This window comes from Anolis carolinensis, chromosome X (assembly GCF_035594765.1).
Source record: "Anolis carolinensis isolate JA03-04 chromosome X, rAnoCar3.1.pri, whole genome shotgun sequence".
NCBI lineage: Eukaryota > Metazoa > Chordata > Lepidosauria > Squamata > Dactyloidae > Anolis > Anolis carolinensis.
The window spans coordinates 10,010,629-10,030,842 of NC_085847.1; the positions used below are offsets into that span (position 1 = coordinate 10,010,629).

Genomic DNA, 20,214 nt, shown 5'->3' on the forward strand with positions numbered 1-20,214 from the left:
GGGTCCCCAGATGTTTTGGCCTTCAACTCCTAGAAATCCTAACAGCTTACCAGTTTACCAGCTGTTAGGATTTTTGGGAGTTGAAGGCCAAAAGCATCTGGGGACCCCAGGTTGAGAACCACTGGTCTGAAGAGACAAGTGACTGGCCTCATCTCTCAAAACACTTTGTCCACATCGTTTTGTTGAGTAGTCTGAAACTCATCCATCAAAATCAGATGAGTAAGTCCCACAATTACCTCCCAGACCCTTCATTCAATGTTAAGTCCAAGTCAGAATCTATCCAAGCAAAAGGGTGGAACCCATACTATCAGCATATGTCAATTGGAAGGTCTTACTGCCAGTAACTAAGATGTAGGAGAGGTGTTTTCATGTTTTTAATGAAAAAGAAGACATGGGAAAAGTTGGGAAACCACCCAATAATAGTTTCGGTGGAGGAAGGGTATGGCCATTGAGATGTAGACCTCAAGAGGACAAGATTCAGCCTCAGAACTTGAGGTTCCTCACCTCTGTTTTATTGGAAAGGGGAGACTAATATTGGAAAGAGGAGAGCCATATGAACGAAGCTTTATTGACAACTTTGAGCAACCCTTTATTTTAATTTAAGTTGCTTGACAGTAGGATAACCTCCTTTGCAATGTAGGAGTGGAACGTGGCCTTCAATTTCAATCAAGGAAATGAATGAAAATGGGCGCTCCTGGTCGGCAAAGTTTGGGGAACACTGTGTGAAGGGTTACGTCTTGGCAATCAGCAAATCAGAAATGGTCTCTTGTATCAATTCCACTGTAATTAGGAGAAAAATGAGCACCGGCTTAATTGCAATTAGGCGATTAAAAGATAGAAAGCACCGTGTTCCGGATCAGCCCAGCTCTGCAATGCATACGTCTGGCAAATGATTGCGTGCCTTTCTTTCCCCTCTTCCCTCCCCATCGGAACAATATATTCCGGGGAAAGGGGGCTGCTTGTAATTTGAAAAGGAGCCAATTTACCCAGCGTACAGTTTGCAGCGCCGTCACTCGTTAATCACTCTGTTAAACATAATAGCCATTCTTGTCTCGAGGCCGTTAATCATGTTGTGAATGCACTTATCAGTACGTATTAGAAATACAATACAAGACTTTCCGACACTGGGATGGATGCAATTACTGCAATCAGGGTACATTTAGCTATTGTCTTATCAAGCTGCGGTGGTGGTTTTTAAGCCCTTAAAAAAAAGCCCTCATCCTAGCACAAGAAGCATTTAATAGGAAAGGAAATGCTTGACATGGCTGGCTTGTGCAACAAAGACACTGACCTTCCCACAGGAGTGTTGGCTCAACTCAGGACCGAGGTTCATAACAGAAGGGCAGGTTTCCATATTGATGTGGACTATGCAAGAGAAGGTTGGTTCTTCAGCTTCTGGTTATTGGGTTGGCCTTATTATTAGGCAGAGAGAAGCAAATGCATGAAGCATAGGCTTGTGCATTTTGGCAGAACCTCAATCCATTTCTGCTGGCTGGATACAAATGGGCGTCCAGGACTGGGATGGGCGGAGTTACGAGCTCAGAGGTAGGGCTGAGCTTCTATCCCTGTCCTTCGGCACCTGCCAGGACACAGAGGGCGGGGCTAGAGGAGGGGGCGGGGCCTCTTCCCAAGTGCCTGACAGGGCTGAACCTCTATACCCTGCCCCCGTGTTCTCACAAGCTCCTCAGGGCAAGTATACAGAGGCTCAGCCCTGTCTCGTGCTCTTGGGAAGTGGCCCCGCCCCCACCCCTAGCCCCACCCATTAGTCCTAAAAGGCCTCTCAGGAGAGTTATAGAGGCTCAGCCCTGTCTCGTGCTCTTGGGAAGTGGCTCCGCCCCCACCCCTAGCCCCACCCATTAGTCCTAAAAGGCCTCTCAGGAGAGATATAGAGGCTCAGCCCTGTCTCGGGCTCTTGGAAGGAGGCTTCGCCCTCTGTGTCCCAACACGTACCTCAGGAGAAGTATAGATTCTCAGCCCTGTCTCAGGCTCTTGGGAAGAAGCCACACCCACTCTTCTAGCTCTGCCCCTGTGTCTAATAGATGCCATCACCGCCCCTCTGGATCATTGCAGCGCCCACCAGGGGGCGGTAGCGCCCACTTTGGGAATCACTGTGGTATACCCTCATATCAGTTTTTGTACTTCCTCATTCCTTTCCACACGCTGCTGGAAGTTTTTATGGTGTCATAAATTAGTTAAATTAGCCTCCACGCGTAAAGCGGTACCTAAATTTCCTGCTTGACAGATGCAACTGTTTTTCAACCTGCTTAGATCAACAGCAAGCTAGGCTATTAAATAGTCGGGAGCTTAATCCCACCCGGGCTTCGACCTCATGATCTCTCGGTCAATAGTGATTTATTGCAGCTGTGCTACAGCCCAGCATCAGCATTTTATAGACATTCAAAATAATAGATATTGTTCTGACAGTTGTGGTTGCATTTCTCCACTCCACTCTTTTGCTGGTAACACCTGTTCAAAGGTGGAAATTGATTGGTGCCAAAGGAAAAAATGGAAAACATAGCTCCTTGGATAACTCCTTTAAAGTTCACATTGAAGCCCCAAAGAGCTCAACATTCACTCATTCCCGGTATGGAAGCCACTAGTTGTAACAATCCCCCAAATTATGCATCCCGAGAAAAGGAAGTTATCCTACACAGCCCTTCTCACATCAGGCTTTTGCAGATAAGATCAAGGACAATGTTTTCTTCTGGTCCTGCCTCCCGCTATAATTGGCACAACAGAATCTCTATTAAGAAGCATTAAGAGGACACACGCACACACAAACAGAGGCACAAATTGTTCGCCTGACATAAGAGTAAAATAACAATGACGATCAAAAGACAATCCTGTGTTGTCAGGCCAGAAGAAGAGCCATGTCTCAAGAGGCTTGTTTTGAAACATTTCCTTCAAAAGGCGGAACATCTTATACCTCATTTCTAGTACTTGTATGCAATTCAGTGAAATACTTTCCAAAAAGTTTTCATAATTTCTTATCACGAAGATGGCGTTGAATATCTCCAGGGGCATGGCAAAAAATTATATAAAAAACCACAACGCTGGGAAGGTTGAGAAAGATTTATAAATGAATCGGAGAGGAAAGTAATCACTTCTGAATTGCAGGATTGGAAGCAATGGCTCGGATGAGACGGACATTTGTCTCTCAGGGGATTTGCTAAGAGGCCAAACACACCAAGGGAGCTGTCCAGCCGAGTTGTATAATTGAGAAGACTAGACTAGTGAGGTGGCCCACACGTCTTTTGGCAGAGTTGCCGTGAGTTTTCTGGGTATGAAATGCTGGAGAAGGAAGAGTGACAGTCCCACAGCTGTCCCTCTTAAGTCTCCCTGCCATTCTTCTCTCGTAGAGGACAGAGCTGTTCTGATGTCTTGCTCCTGGGCTGCAAGGATCAGGCCTTCCGTCTCCTTCTTCAGGGTCCCATTCGTGAGCCAGAGCCAGGTCTTCTCCTTATCAGCTTTTCCTTCAATTTTGTCAAGGAACTTTCCATGCAATGTTTTGTTATGTCAGCTGTCAGCTCTAGTTTGTAGTGCGGTTTTCTTGTACTGATTCTTTATCTGCTGTGCTTTGAGGAGTTTCTGATTTTTATTATTATTACATTTATTATTTTACTCTATGTATTATTATTATTATTATTACAGTAGAGTCTCACTTATCCAACATAAATGGGCCGGCAGAAGGTTGGATAAGCAAAAATGTTGGATAATAAGGAGAGATGAAGGAAAAGCCTATTATGTTAAGATTTTACAACAAATCAACAGAAAAAGCAGTTCAATACACAGTAACGTTATGTAGTAATTATTGTATTTCTGAATTTAGCACCAAAACATTGTAATGTTTTGAAAACATTTATTTATTTATTACAATATTTATGTCCTGCCCTTCTCATCCCATAGGGGACTCAGGGCAGCTTACAATAAAACACACATATAAAATTGTACAATACATTGTGAATCAATTAAAAAGTTATTAAATTACATTGACTACAAAAAACATTGGCTACTAACAAATTGACTACAAATAAAGATAGAATTGCATAAAATGAACTTACAGTAACAACACTGTCAGAAATTAAATGTCTAAAAAGTTCAGTCCTTGCTGCCTCGAGAAACGGCTGTGGATCCGGGCAGGAGGCAGACCATGTTGGATAATCCAGAACATTGGATAAATGAATGTTGGATAAGTGAGACTCTACCATATTACATTTATTATTTTACTCTATTATTATTACATTTATTATTTTATTTTATTATTATTACATGTATTATTTTAGTGTATGTATTAGGGTTGTACAAAAAATCATTTTTATTCTTATATCGGAATTATTTCGGATTGTTCTCGCTTTTTGAATCGAGTTCCGAGACGTTGTCCCTGGGCGCAACCAGCAATGTAATTTGAACCATCGTTGGCCCATTCTCTAAATGTGTCTTAATATTTCGTTAAATTTTTTCCCCAAAAAATCAGGAAATGTTCTGCAATTTGTTGAGCAAACAGTGTTGAATGTGATCTCCCACTGTACCAAATTTGATGAAGATAGCTCAAGAAATGAGGGCAGGAGAGCCCTGTATAAGTTCCCCCCCCAGTTTCCTTTTTTTTTTTGGCGACTGCGCATGCGTATCCACCATTTTAGAAACATTTAGAATCATTACGAATTTTCGGAAATATCCGAAATTTTTGGGTGAAAAATTCAGAAATGCTTTCTATATCGAAGCGCCGGCACCATCTACTTCAGAAACGAGAATTGAAACATTTTTTCCATCAATCGGACATGCCTAGTATGTATTATTAGATGGATACATAATCATATTTACATTGAAGAAGGTTAAAATAATGATTTAATCAGAGTTGGACAGTCTCATCTTATGTAAAGCCAGCAAAATATCTAGGGGAAGTCATGTCTCACTTCAGACGGTTGTCTAGTCTACATGTAATGTCTACATCTAGCATCTGTAGCTGAAACAGCGTCTGAGGCCTCTTTGGCAGACTCTCTCACGCCAAAGGAAGCAAATAAAAATAATAGAGGCAATTGTCTTGGATGTCTCCTGGGTTGTCACTATGATGCTGATAAAACCAAATAAACTGGAAGTTATTGCGAATTGTTAGCAGGAGAAACCGTGGTGAATGGGCAGTGCAAACCAGCCTAGGCACTTAAGATATTTTCTCATTATGTGGATTTATTGTATTTGGGAGCAAAGGGGGAAAAGTCAGCTAAGCAAAAAGAAGCTGAATGATGCCTGGTCTGGGGATGTTTCCTTCGGAACAAAAATGCCCCACTCGAGTGTGTGTGTCGCTGCTCTACGCCCGGGGATTGCTGTGTCACTTTTCTTGTGAAAAGTCGTGGATTATGCGGAAGCATGAGAAATATTGGGGTCTCCGATGGCCATTTCGGGGCGGAGGAGATGACTGGGAAGGTGAAAGCACGAGCAGAAAAGCATTTTTTAAAAATAAAACACAGTGTTAGGTTTCTCCCTTTGGTTTTTTCGCACTGAGATGAGCTACACATAGGGTAAAATGAGGAGCCGACTTATACTGAGTCAGATTTCTGATCCATCTAGCCTAAGTGAACACTGATTGACTTATTATTATTATTGACACAACGACATAGTATGACACAGCAAACAAGATAAGATATGCTGGATTTCGTATCACAAAATCACAAGTCGAACACTTCCCAAGCGTTTAGGACTGTGTTGTTGTTATTATTATTTTATTATGACACAGCAAACAAGATAGATATGCTGGATTTCATATCACAAAATCACAAGTCGTACACTTCCCAGGCATTTAGGACTGTGTTGTTGTTGTTGTTGTTGTTATTATTATGACACAGCAAACAAGATAGATATGCTGGATTCCGTATCACAAAATCACAAGTTGAACACTTCCCAAGCGTTTAGGACTGTGTTGTTGTTGTTGTTATTATTATGACACAGCAAACAAGATAGATATGCTGGATTTCGTATCACAAAATCACAAGTCGAACACTTCCCAAGCGTTTAGGACTGTGTTGTTGTTGTTGTTGTTGTTGTTATTATTTTATTATGACACAGCAAACAAGATAGATATGCTGGATTTCGTATCACAAAATCACAAGTCGAACACTTCCCAAGTGTCTAGGACTGTGTGATGTATTTTCGGATGATGCGTGCAGATCCCAGTAGGGTGGCCTTTTGCAGTTGGCAGATCATGATTTTGTCAATGTCTATTGTTTCCAAATGCCGGCTGAGATCTTTTGGCACTTTATTATTATTATTATTATTATTATTATTATTATTATTATTATTATTATTATTTGATACACAATAAGACTAATACACAGCAAACAAGATCACGATGCTGGCTGTTGTATTGGATCACACGTTGGACACTTCCCAAATGTCTAGGACTATGTGATGTATCAGGAAATAATGTGTGCAAATCCAAGTAGGGTGGCCTTTTGCAGCTGACAGATGGTAACTTTGTCAGCGCCGATTGTTTTTAAGTACTGGCCAAGGTTTTTAGGCACTGCACCCTGTGTGCCGATCACCACTGGATTGTGCCAGAGTCTTTGCAGTTCGATCTTTAAATCCTCGCATCATGTCAGTTTTTCCAATTGCTTCTTGTCAATTCTGCTGTTGCCTAGGATTGCAACATCCACGATCCGTAATTAATTTTTTCCTTATTATTATTATTATTATTATTATTATTATTATTACAGTAGATTCTCACTTATCCAAGCTATGACCATTCCTCTGAGTTCTCCTAGTAAGTGCTTGTTTATGGACACCGTCTAGATCTGTCCCCATCAGAGTAAGTTAGGATATCTGCCAAGTATAGAAATAAGACATTTGGGGGCTGTTGAGTCTTCTTGCCAACTCAACCCCTTTTCCTCTAATATCAGGAAAAAGTCCATTTCTTTTTTTGCTCTGATCCGTCCATAAATTTCCAGACTAGTCCTCTCGTTCAATCTGGTGTCATCAGAAGCCTTTAGCTCTTTCACCTCCCCGTCAATCATTCCTTTGATTTGCCCGTGTCTTGTCTTCCAGCCTCCCTGACCTTCAGCCTTTGAATCTACAGCAGTGCAAATTTGCTTTGCTTTCCATAAGCCAACACGGGGCTTCTGTAGATTTGCAATTGATATCTTTGTCAGGTGCTACTTTCGTACTTCTTCTGTTTATATAAAGTTATCTCGCTGCTATTCAGAGTCACATCTGCCAGGTGATGTTCTAACCGTATGGATCATTGCAGCAATACCATTTCAGCATTAACCTTGAAATAAAAGTAGTTTGCACATTGATGGCAACCATTGTGCAAGTGGTCGTACTACGAGATTTCATAATTGTGCTTCTTTACGAGCGAGGAGTTGGATCGTTTCTTGTACAAGAGTGTCAGGGCGCGCGGTTTGGATAAACACACATGCAGCGGAAGATCAACGAAGAATCACTGGCACCAATAAAGAGGCTGAAGCCTGTTTGGCTTTCTACAAAATATTTACTAACAAACGGAAAACTCTCAAGACGATATATACATACAGAGAGCAGAGGGCAGAGGGAAGGGAGCTGAGTGGTGAGCTGAGCTGTGAGCTGTGAGAAAGAAGCCGTTCCGGTGAGCCGTGCTTAACCTGCTGGAGGGGGAGAGTTTGTCTTCGGTGGAAGCAAGCTTTGCCCATAGCAGAAAAAGCAGTGCTGCGCAGCGGAAGCGTGCTGGGCCCATAACCACTGTCAGAGCGCGCGGTTTGGATAAACACACATGCAGCGGAAGATCAACGAAGAATCACTGGCACCAATAAACAGGCTTCAGCCTCTTTATTGGTGCCAGTGATTCTTCGTTGATCTTCCGCTGCATGTGTGTTTATCCAAACCGCGCGCTCTGACAAAGAGTGCATCACAATATTGCCCATTCTGTGAACAGTTGTGTACTCCCTGTTGGTTTATTTTGGGTGTAAGGGTGAAATGATGAATCAAGTGTTTTTTACTGTTTGCAACTGTGTATACCAGACATGTGTTCCAGCGTCTTAAGTGTTAATGGCAGGCCAGTTTGAGTGATAGCCTGCAAGAGCCAATAGGTCATGACTTCCGGTCTGAGAGGACCTTCGCCATTCTGCTGTGGATGTGCTGTTATCGGCAGTGTGCGTGTGCTTCGCTGATCGGCAAGGAGAAAGGCATGTCTGCTATGAGCGATGGACTTTGCAACTTGTAAATAACTTGTATATATGGAATAAAGTCTTAGAACCGCTGCGTTCAGCTGATTTGCAACTGTGGTGTCGTTTCTCGGTACTGCTTCTTTGGACGGGCAAGAAGTCTGATCGAGGATGAATTGGTGAGAGTCAATGGATCACCAAAAAATCAGGGTGTTGCGAAGCTGATGTTTTTAAACCCCACCCTGGCACTCCTGCTGTCAGCCCTGGCTTTCGCCAACCTAGCAGTTCGAAAGCATGCCGGAGTGGTGCATCGCTTCCAGATGCCGGAGATGAAAAAAGGAAGGACTTTACCTTTGTTCTGTGTATTGTATGTCGTTGTGTTCACTGTGTAAAAGGCATTGGATGTTGCCTTCTGTGTGTACTGTAGTCCCTCCAGGGAGATAAAGCGGAATATAAATAAAGTGTATAAAAAGGTTTGAGGGCCCCTGGCTTGGATAGGGAGGGAGATATTGATGCTTGCTTGATCTGTACAGAATTCTCATATCTGCAACAACAACAACAACTGCAAAAGTAAGGTAAAGATTTTCCCCTGACATGATGTCTAGTCGTGTCTGACTCTGGGGGTTGGTGCTCATCTCCATTTCTAAGCCAAAGAGCCGGCATTGTCCATAGACACCTCTAAGGTCGTGTGGCCGGCATGACTGCATGGAGCACTGTTACCTTCTCGCCGGAGTGGTACCTATTGATCTACCCACATTTGCATGTTTTCGAACTGCTAGGTTAGCAGAAGCTGGGGCTAACAGTGGGAGCTCACCCTGCTCCCCGGATTCGAACCACGAACCTTTCAATCAGCAAGTTCAGCAGCTCAGCGGTTTAACCCACTGTGCATTAAGACAGTGAAAATCTGACTTACATCATCACAATTCACTAACAAGATTCAGGCCTTTATCATAAACTTACTTTCTATCACCACTGGGCTTCATTTGGTTTCTGCAGCCTTGCTTTATATTTGGATTGTATTTTTTAATTGAAATCCACTCTAAAGGGGTGCACGTAAGCACCCGAAATCGAGAAATAAATTGGAAACAAAGGGGTTCCGATGATGCCATCCATCGAGGTTGACCATGAGAAATTTTCTCCACAAAATACTATAAATATTTCCTGTGCAGGCAGGGACTTTTTCTAGGCAATGACAGCCTTCCTTGGCTCCGTTCCGCACCTGTCATGGCTGGTTTGATTCAAAGCTCGGAGAACAGACTTCTTCTTTTATTGTAACTCCCAGTATTGCCCCATCAGCACATTCGGATCACCGATTCTGGAAGAGGCATTCCAAAGAAGTCACTTTTCCGAGCCGATTCCTGGCTCCTGCCCGATCACGGCCTGCAGCTCAGATCTAATGAAAATCAATGTGAACAACCACTGTTAAATGCTATTAGAGTAAACACCATTCTGGCTGTACTCTCTGTCACTTCCATCTGAGCAGGAGTCTGTATGAGATGCTCTTCCTACATTTTTGATACGTTGTTTTACAACATTTTATTGTATTCTTTAAAATCATTTTTTTTATTTTACTTATTGATTCCATACTTTTTAAACATTCAGCCCTTCCAGTGAACAGCCCATTCACATTACATCATTATAGCACTTTGTGTCCGCTTTATATTTATTATATATATATATTTATATTATATTGATAGTATTTATATTCCGCCCTTCTCACCCCGAAAGGAACTCAGGGCAAATTACAATGCGCATATACATGGCAAAAAAATTCAATGCCATTAGACATACGACATATAGACAGACACAGAGGCAATTTAACCTTTTCCAGATTCCGGCTTCATGAGGGGATGCCGCCCTATATGAGAGCCATGCGTGAGTTAGGGCCTTTTACCTTCACACTCAAGACCTGGCTCTTTACTAGAGCTTTTAATCTATGTTAATTGTATTAATATTTGTATGTATGTATTTTTATCCTTTACAATTTTATCCTGTAAATCGCCTAGAGCATCGTGGATGGAGGGTGATTAATAAGTTATTAAATGATGATGATGATGATGCTTCATCGACCACTTGTGACACCGAGTCCTTGATGGTAGTACTGCCTCATTTCTTTCCGCACGCTGCTGGAAGTTTTTATGGTGTCGTAAATTAGTTAAATTAGTCTCCCTGCATAAAGTGGTACCTAAATTTTCTACTCAACAGGTGCAACCGTCTTTCGAGCTGCTTAGGTGAACAGCAAGCTAGGCATAAATGTATTATTATTATTAATAATAATAATAAAAATAGCGTAAAATAAATGTAATAGTAGCAGCAATAATAGAGAAAAATAATAAATGTAATAATAATAAGATCAGAGTGAAATAATAAATGTATTAATAATAATGAAAATAGAGTAAAATAAATGTAATAGTAGCAACAATAATAGAGAAAAATAGTAAATGTAATAATGCCAACAATAATAGAGAAAAAAATAAATGTACCATATATTCTCGAATATAAGCTGACCCAAATATAAGGCTACCAGGACCCTCACCCGAGTATAAGCCGAGGGGTTTTTTCAGTCTTAAAAAAAGGGCTGAAAAACTAGGCTTATACTCGAGTATATACAGTAAGCATCTAAAGTTATAAAAATAGGTTTTTTTTTATGTCAGGAGCGACTTGAGAAAATGCCAGTCGCTTCTGGTGTGAGAAAATTGGCCATCTGCAAGGACGTTGCCCAGGGGACGTTGCCCAGATGTTTTGCCATCCTGTGCTGGGCTTCTCTTATGTTCCCGCATGAGGAGCTGGAGCTGACAGATGGGAGCTCACCCTGCTCCCCAGATTCAAACCGCTGACTTTTTGGTCAGCGATCCTGCCGGCACAAGGATTTAACCCATTGCCCCACCGGGGGCTGTATAAAACAGTTAAAACATATAAATATAATAAAATCAATGAAAACGTAGAGAATCCCGTGGTCATTAATCAAACTGCTACATTCAAGTTGGATTCCATATTACACTAAAGACATGGCGCATCGCTTGAAATGCATGGGAGAACATAGCGATTGTGCCACACGCCCATCAGTGGATTCTGAATCCATCTGTTCCCGATCCCCGACTAGGCTTAACTCGAGTATATACAGTACATTTCCTTCCCATGGAATCCTAAGAGTTGCATTTTGGGGAGAATTCTCAGCGAGGGCACTATAGTGCCTTGCCAAACTAGCAAACCTAGGAATCCATGGCAGTGCAAGTGGAATCACAGCACTATGGTGGGGTTTGGGTTCCGGATCAGGCAGTCCCAGAACAGAGCCACCAGACCTTGCAGAAACTTGGCTTTCGTTTTCGAAACGAAGACCAAACTTTGACCTCTCCGGGAGAGTCAACACACACGCACACACTTCCTCCAAGCCGAAGGAAAAGACCTTATAATTTTAGGCAGCTGGCATGCTTGCTAATAAGTCCATTTCTATGGAAATGAGTCCGCAACTATTAATTTTGCCTGCTCCTGATCTATTCTTGATGTGCTTTTCAAATTTAGAAAAACGATTCATGATTCTCTCAATTTGGTAATTACTGACTCCTTTTGATGAATCCAGCCCAGTGTTTCAGACATGAGACATTCATTAGACATATTTCTTTCTGGTGAAGCTGGAGGGGGGGGGGGGACATAATAAAAAGCACCACTTAGCTTTATTGCTTCCCTGCAGTCTTAAGTGAGTAGGCCCGTACTGAACAAAGCCCAGCCATGTAATCCTATTTTCTGTCATTCCCCCCTTTAAGGATTTTCTGCTGGGTTTTAGCCTGATTTTGTGCAAGATCCCAACTGATAGTGGCTCCAAAGGGAACCAACCCATTCATATGAGACTTTTCTATATTATAACTCGGTCTGCAGAAAGATAACAACCATGCCACTCCAGAAAACCTACCGAGGCAGTAATTTCCAAGTGTGTGGCGATGCACACGAGAGAGAGAAAAACAATAACAGCCGTCAGAACAAAAGGTTGTGAAGACATTGCTCACCAAGGAACCACTTGTTGCCTTGACTCCACTTCCAGGCTTCTTCTGGGAACATAAAGGCTTTAAATGAAATCAAGTTTTAGAAACAACTGAGAAAATTCTGGTTACAGAGTGCATTCGTTGTGTACGATAAAATTACAACCACATACATTCTTCTTCGCAGTTTTATGGTGTTGTAAATTAAGTTAAATTCGCCTCCCCACATTAAGCGGTACCTAGAATTCTTTACTCACAGACGCAACTGTTTCCGAGCTGCTTAGGTGGACAGCAAGCTAGATTACTTCAACAACAACAACATGTTTTATACTTCAACAGCAAGCTAGACTATTAACAGTTGGGAGCTTAATCCCAACCCGGGCTTCGAACCAATAACCTCTCAGTCAGAAGTGATTTATTGCTGCTGGCTACTATCTTTTGGTCTAAAGATATTTAGCTACTTATGCTCCTTCTATTTTTATCAGTTTTATTCTAATTTATGGAGCCCCCGGTGGCACAGTGGATTAAAGCCTTGTGACTTGAAGGTTGGGTTACTGACTTGAAGGCTGCCGGGTTCAAATCCAACCCAGGGAGAGCATGGATGAGCTCCCTCTATCAGCTCCAGCTCCATGCAGGGACATGAGAGACGCCTCCCACAAGGATGGTAATAACATCAAAACATCCGGGCAATGTCCCCTGGGCAACGTCCTTGCAGACGGCCAATTCTCTCACTCCAGAAGCAACTTGCAGTTTTTCAAGTCGCTCTTGACACACACAAAAAATAATAATTCTAATTTATGCAATGCTTTTGATACAAAATAAATAAATTTGCCATCTTCACCAATTCTGTTGTTGGTCATTTCTGTGACCATTTTGCCCCTGCTGCTGTGTTGCCTTGTCTCATTGCTCTCCCCTATGTGTATATAGTTGCACCAATGGAAAGGGTCATAGCCTCACCCTTCAAGCATTTTTGAATACAGTGTTCCCCTGCTACTTCGTGGTTCACTTTTCGTGGACACGCTGTTTTGCAGTTTTTTAATAAACACTACAATAATAGTATAAATCATAAAATCTATATGTATAAAACAACAAAACCACTGAACCAAATCACACCAAATTTGACCACAAAAGACATAGTCATCCAATCTATGTCTTTCAATAAAAAAAACCCTAGAAAAATAAAGTCCAAATTATAGAGGAAGAGCTGTTCTCCCCCCGGCTGCCAGTCAGAAGGGTAAGTTCTGCCCCCTTTAGGCCTCGCTCATTTCGTGTCCTAGCAACACCCTCAGTTGTGTTCCTTAATACTTTATTTCCCATACCACCAGACTTTGCCACAGCAATGCGTGGCTGGGCACAGCTAGTAAGATTATAAATCCTTCTTTCTACTTCCTTCCTAAGGAGAAGCCTAAGGAAGGAAGGAAGGAGAAGCCGAAGGGAGAGAAAAGGAGGCGAAAGCAGCTTTGTTTTCGCCGCCAAGGCATGCACGTGCTTGAGAGGCAAGTGAGATTGTAAACAACACAAATATAGCGTCCCTACTTTGCGGATTTTCACTTTTCGCGGGTGGTTCTGGAACGTAACTCCCGCGATAAGTGAGGGAACACTGTATGGGGATATTTTTTGTCGAGTTCCTGAATGAGCTGCCAATGGATGTGACTTGAACAGAGAGTTAATAGCCTTCCAGGTTGATGACAGAAGTACCGATCAGTCTTCATACTCTAGGAAAGGCCTAGGTCATTGGGGCGAACATCAGAACAAAGACTCCAGAGGCAGCGAAAAAGCTATGGAGTGAGAGACAGAAAAAGAAATTCACTTTGGGAAAGTTTTAGTGCTGGTTCATTATAGCGGTGACCTCAGGAAGAGTCGTGGAACAAAGGCCATGGATTGATTGCCGTCTTCCCCGTGGGGGATTCGGTGTCCCAGATACCAGAGCACAGGGGCTAAATTATCTGTCGGCAAGATGGAGAAAGAAAACCAAGAGCCTCGCTCGAGAGGAAGCCTTGCTCTCTGTCGTTCGAGAGGCGACTGCCAAAGCTTATCCATACAAGCGAGCTCACTTTCAGAAGTTCCTCTGATGGGGAAAAAGAAAGACATGCAAATTCTTGAACATGAGACCTAATTAGAACAAAACTGCTCTGACTAGTTGTACAGCAGTTTTTTTGCACGGCTGCTGAAAAAACAGAGGGGCGAGTTGCATAAAGAGAGTCTTAAATTGACTGCAGAGGAAAAAGTAAGAAAGGCTGGACAAGCGACAGCTTTTTAACGTCGGAAACATCCGAGTATTTTAGCTTCCTGCTCCAAATCAGATGCAAAACAGTGGACCACAAAAATTAGGATTAAAATGTGTAAGTTAAAGGGTCAACGTGTTTGGTTACATTTCAGTCTCCTCCCCAGTATATATGTAGTTATGTGTGTACGCACTTTTAAAAGCTACCACTAATAACAAGAGGCATCATGCTTTGGACTTGGGACACCCAAGAATTGCCTGCGAAAAAGTTCAGGTACAATCCTGTTGCGATTTTATGCTAGAGTAAATGCTATTTCATTTGCACTTTCTTGGAGGTTACACAAGGGGGGTGTCCAGTTTGGAATTGTGCAATTGTGGTGTAAAACTGTCGAAAAATTGAAAAGTGCCTACAAAGTTTGGTACCTGTATTCTTTGGCAATGGGCGGAGATTTGGAATGACTGTTGTATGAATTGGGTCAGGATTATCACTTCAAATTGCATATGTGTGTGGTGATAGTGGGGGAGCTATTATTCCTGGACTATATAGTTGTTTCCATCTGTCTAATACCTTTTCCCATTCTTCCTATACTAGCCTGATTTCTCATTTATAGTCTGGGTGGGGTACTTTCACATCACCACTGTTGAAATAAAAAGGCATTCAGTCTGGTGTCAGTGGAGAGTAATATGGAATTATACTATTCAGCTTAGTGAAATAATTGTTAGGGATTCCTTTTCTTCAGAAGAGGAAGGAAAGTGTTCATGAATCTTCAGAATAGCAGGAAAGTGTACATGAATCTGAGGGTGAGTTGGAATCTGAGGAGATTTTGCAAGTACCCACATTTCAGGAGAGGCGAAAGGAAACAAAGCTTTAGCTAGAATAGCTGCCAGAATGCAGCCGAGTAATGAGGAATTGCCCTAGCAGCTGTGAGGGGAATCAGGGTTATAAAGCAGAAGCAGGTGCAGCCAGCTCTTGCTGGTAACAAACTGACTCTTTGCTCCCCTTGTGCCTGCTTCAAGTCTGCACCTGGGAAACTGCTCCTAAGGATTTATAGCTGTTTCTTTGTCTAAAGTAAGACTGCTGTTTGATTTCGGAATTTATCAGAAACTAAGAACTGTGTTTGTCCTAAGACTTCCTTGCTTCCTTTTGCATTATTCCACTGAGTGTGCTGTACTTTATGTTTTGCTGAAGTAAATCAGTTTTCATTTACTTACCACAGTGTTTTAAGGCTGTTCTTGAAAGACAAAACAGGACAATAATATCAAAGTTAAACTTCCTGATAATTCCTGCATTTCAGGGTGAACGTCTCCTCCTACGAGATCCTGCAGATGGATTTTGAGATTGACAACAGCAGTGGACTTGTTGGGGTCCAGCAAATCACTTGGCAAGTTGAATACCCTCGAGATGACACTGTGAGTGAGCTAGTGGTCTCCGAGATCTTTGTCAGCCAAGCAACGTTTTCCGGAATTGTTCCACTCGCAATGGTAAGCACTCTTTTTAACTAGTTGTCATTAATACGAGAGTTTGGAAAAGTAGCTACAACTCCCACAGTACTCCAACCAACATGCCCATCATCCATGCTGACTGGGATCTTCTGGGAGTTGTAGTCCACAATGTCACTTTCTCAAGTTAAGGATTCTAGGAAGTATTCTTCCATTTCATTTTTGATACGAAAGTATATGGAAGGGTGAGACGGGGAAGTGCAAGAAATAATATTTGAAAAAAACGTAGATTGTGAAGATGTTCACTTTTTAAAATCCTGCTCATGTAATTTTATTGCTTTTGGCAACATTGTTTCCTTGAATATTCCTCAGTCGGAGAGGTCCTGGACCTCACAAAACTACAACCCCCAGGACTCTACAGAAGAATGCCACCGGATTTAGAGTGCGATAACAGCGCTGTATCGGCGTAGCATGATAATCTCCAAAGTCTGAAGCTTAGCCGCACCCCGTATGGCTCCTATAGATTGGTCAAGAGTAGGGTTTTTTTTTTGTAGCTGTCTCTTTCCTTTGATAAACAGCTTGCAGTGAAGACAAATATATTTTCTTGGGTTCCCACTGGTATATCTTTTTCCGTCTTGTTAATAAAGAAGTAATTGTTTTTGCTTCAAAATCCACTCGTCCTTGACCTGATTTCTTTTCCTTTCTGGAGCTACTTTGGTTAATTGCATACTTTGAAAACCTTTAGTCTGCAAGATCCGGCAGTGAGTTAGTGCGCCCAGCCCGGTCTACCCAGTGCATTGCTCTTCTCGTTTTGTGTGTGCGACTCCCCAAGTAGCTCAGGAACAGCTCAGAATTAAGAATTCGTATTTGTTTGTTTTCAAAGCAAGGAGAGGTTTTTTTTTTGCCAATTTGCATCTGCAGCAGGAAGGTTTAAATGTGCAAAATAAATACATTTGAATAAGATTTTATTTACTTGACATACAGTAACAGCTCCTTGGAAACCATTAGAGCCTATTGTGTAAATCTTTTCCTCTGTTTGGGGATTAGGGGCCCAGTACATGGTAATAGCTCATCGGGAGCGGTTGCCTTCCATTGTGTTAATGGGATCGCTCGGAATCCATGCTGTGGCGATACGCTACAATTAGTTGTGGCATTTTTATTAAAATTAATTACCTGGTGTGTGTCAGAAACTACCTTTCAAAAGCAACGTTGAGCCATTGTTGAAGGAAAGGCTCACTCCCCCTCCTACCCTAAACAGTTTCTGGTTTTAATTCATGGGCTTGCTGTGTTCTGTTAATAAAAAGAGCAACACGCAAAGGTATTGTAGGGGGTGTAGTAGCGTTTGCTTATATTTTCTCAAGTAGAAGGATTTTAATGGTTTTCGTGAGGCATGTTGTGTACCTTTACATTTCGTTATTACAGTTTATGTCTGTGTCTGTATCTCTTAGAAGGGACTAGTTGTGCCCGGCCACGTGTTGCTGTGGCGAAGTATGGTAGTATGGGAAATAAAGTATTGAGGAATTGTTGGTAGTTAAGGTAAAGGGTAAAGGTTTTCCCCTGACATTAAATCTAGTCGTGTCCGACTCTTCACACTGAAGTGGATTATATGGCAGTGTGGACTCAAGATAATCCAGTTCAAAGCAGATAATATAAGATTATAAATGGGTTATATAGCTGTGTGGAAGGGCCTTAAGTCTACACTGCCATATAATCCAGTACAAATCAGATAATCTGTATTTTATAGGCAGTGGGGAAGAAGCTTGGTTGAACAAACCCTGGGCTGAGTGGGTTGCTAGGACACCAAGTGGGCGGAGCTTAGCCTTCTAACTGGCAGCAATCAGATATAAACAATTATTCCTCTCCCTCTAATCAGGACTTTATTTTTCTTTTCTTTTTGTTGTCAGAACCTAGGGGCAAGGATGGTGGGTTGTGCTGCCAAGTTTGGTGGTTCTGGGGCGTTTAGTTTAATTGTTTAGTCCTAGGCCGTGATTCCATTACCTTTTTATATTTATAGATTGGTTTGACATCCCGTTTTCTAGTAACACGGAATTACTGTGTCTAAAAAGCGTGTTGCCAACATTTATTTATTTATCGTGTCAGGAGCAAATTGAGGGTAGAGTTATAATGTATTTAAAAACACAAAGAAAGTTTAAAACTTGGCATTGTACTAGATTTCCTTTGACCACTTGAAATGGCTTTGGTGTCACTGTGAGAAGGTCCTTTACTGTGGATGTGGCAGGGCTCAGACCGCATTGTAGTCAGGTCTGGAGTCCCAATTTTGGGAAAAGATGGGATATTGTTGCTACTACAGGTGCCTGATGAATCCAGTTGAAGAAGTGAGGCTTTCCATGATGAAGAATGAAGTTTGGATGTTAAATATTCAGTATATTTCTTGACAAACATGAGTGCCATAGATATGGCACAGCTCGCTCTGTTAGCAAGCCTCCATGCATCAGTCGACGTTGGCAATTATAAGTTTGTACGAGAACAACAGCTTGTGTTTGCATAGCTTTGCGCATGTTTACCAGCCTGGAGCTTAGGTCTGTACTGCCTGAGCGAGAGGAAAATGGCACTGTGCCATGCTGATGTGGATTGACTAAGTACACAGCAATGGTGTAGTAATGGTGAGGCTGCAGACTATATTTTAGTTTTTGAGGGCCACTGGTGGTCCATGGACCACAGGTTGGGAACCACTGATGTAGCAGGAGCCAACATAGTCTTATTCTTCAGCTCTCAGACTCTTCCCCTCTCTCTTAAGGCCCATATGACGGCTGGGCTGTGGCGCAGCTGGCTAGTAACCAGCTGCTATAAATCACTACTGACCGAGAGGTCATGAGTTCGAAGCCCGGGTCGGGTTAAGCCTCCGACCATTAAAAAAAAATAGCCCTGGCTTGCTGTTGACCTAGCAGCCCCGAAAGACAGTTGCATCTGTCAAGTAGGGAAAATTTAGGTATGCTTTATGCGGGAGGCTAATTTAACTAATCTACAACACCATAAAACTGCTCACGAGGAAAAGAAGAGGAAGAACAGCCACCAATGGACGGTGAAGCAACAGCTCCCCCTGTGGCTGGAATCGTGAAGCTGGAAAGATGTTAAAAATGCCTCTGTGTCTGTCTAAAACTGAATGTTGTTTGTCTGTTGGCATTGAATGTTTGCCATATATGTGTTCATTGTAATCTGCCCTGAGTCCCCTTCGGGGTGAGAAGGGCGGAATATAAATATTGTAAATAAAATAAATAAATAAATATGAGTCAGTTCAGTGGTAAATCAACCCTGTAGTATCCACATGATGCATGGGGTCACTTTGTCCCATGGTAAGGAAGGTTGTGGGATGGTCTGGAGCTTGAATTTGCTTGTATTTTGGCCCAATGCAAACAGTTGAGCTGCTTCCTACTCAGCAGTAGCTGCAGCCGTTTATCAGGACACCGTGTTGTCGAAGGCTTTCATGGCCGGGATCACAGGGTTGTTGTATGTTTTTCGGGCTGTATGGCCATGTTCCAGAAGTATTCTCTCCTGACGTTTCACCCACATCTATGGCAGGCATCCTTAGAGGTTGTGAGGTGAAACATCAGGAGAGAATACTTCTGGAACATGGCCATACAGCCCGGAAAACATACAACAACCCTATTACCCACATGGATCATCTATCTTCAAATTGGATTGTGGAGAAGGCATCTCCCCTGACCCAGCCTATACTTTAACTGAGTCTTGTGGAAACCATCACCCCCCCCACCCCATCCCCAAAGAAAAGGACGGAAGGAAGGAAAAATCAGAGAAATGGAAAAGAATCTCTAACATTTCATGTTTTTCAGACTGGTTGCCTAGAAACAATTTGGGTTTCTGAAGGTTTGATTTTCATGGTTAAGGTAGATAATGTTCTTTCAGGCTCCTTTGTTCTCTTGCTGTTGCTCTGCCTATGGACTTAATGTCTTAATGTAATGCTATCATTCAAATAGCCGGACTCCAGATTGTGGCCGCTTATCTAGACATTGTGGAAGTCCGTCCCAGGTGTGAGTATCTCTGCAGCCCTAGATGAGAGAAGTGTGAGTAGAGGCACGTTGTAGAACAAATGGTTGGACTCCATCATGGAGATGAATGAATACAAGCCCTCCGGAGGTTGTGGCCACCCGCCCATGGAAATTGTAGGGACACACATTCAGTATTCCTGGCTTAGAAGCAAGTTTACAGCACTTGCTAAATGCATTTCTGTGGCAAACCATCAAGACCAGTGAACCTTTTGTTTTTGCATTGTGAGGTTTGAAGAACTTCCTGTCAATGATGACAGAAGGAAAACCACATGTCACCGGATCATACAAATGGAACACCCTGCCGATCCATTGACTGATACTTTGCGTCCATTGGTTTTCTCTTCAGGAGTAAACAGCAGCAGGACAATGAGTTCCATGCACAGATATCAATGAGGAGGCAAACCTGGCATGGCTAT

The 20,214-nt window shown here is 42.3% G+C and overlaps 1 protein-coding gene across 1 annotated transcript in view; it reads left to right on the forward strand.

Annotated features, from left to right (window-relative positions):
* Positions 1-20,214, forward strand: part of tmem132b (transmembrane protein 132B) — a 272,960-nt gene that overhangs the window by 192,712 nt on the left and 60,034 nt on the right. The window contains exon 4 of the mRNA XM_008113646.3: positions 15,626-15,812. Coding sequence (XP_008111853.2) covers positions 15,626-15,812 — 187 coding nt within the window. The remainder of the gene's footprint in view (positions 1-15,625; positions 15,813-20,214) is intronic.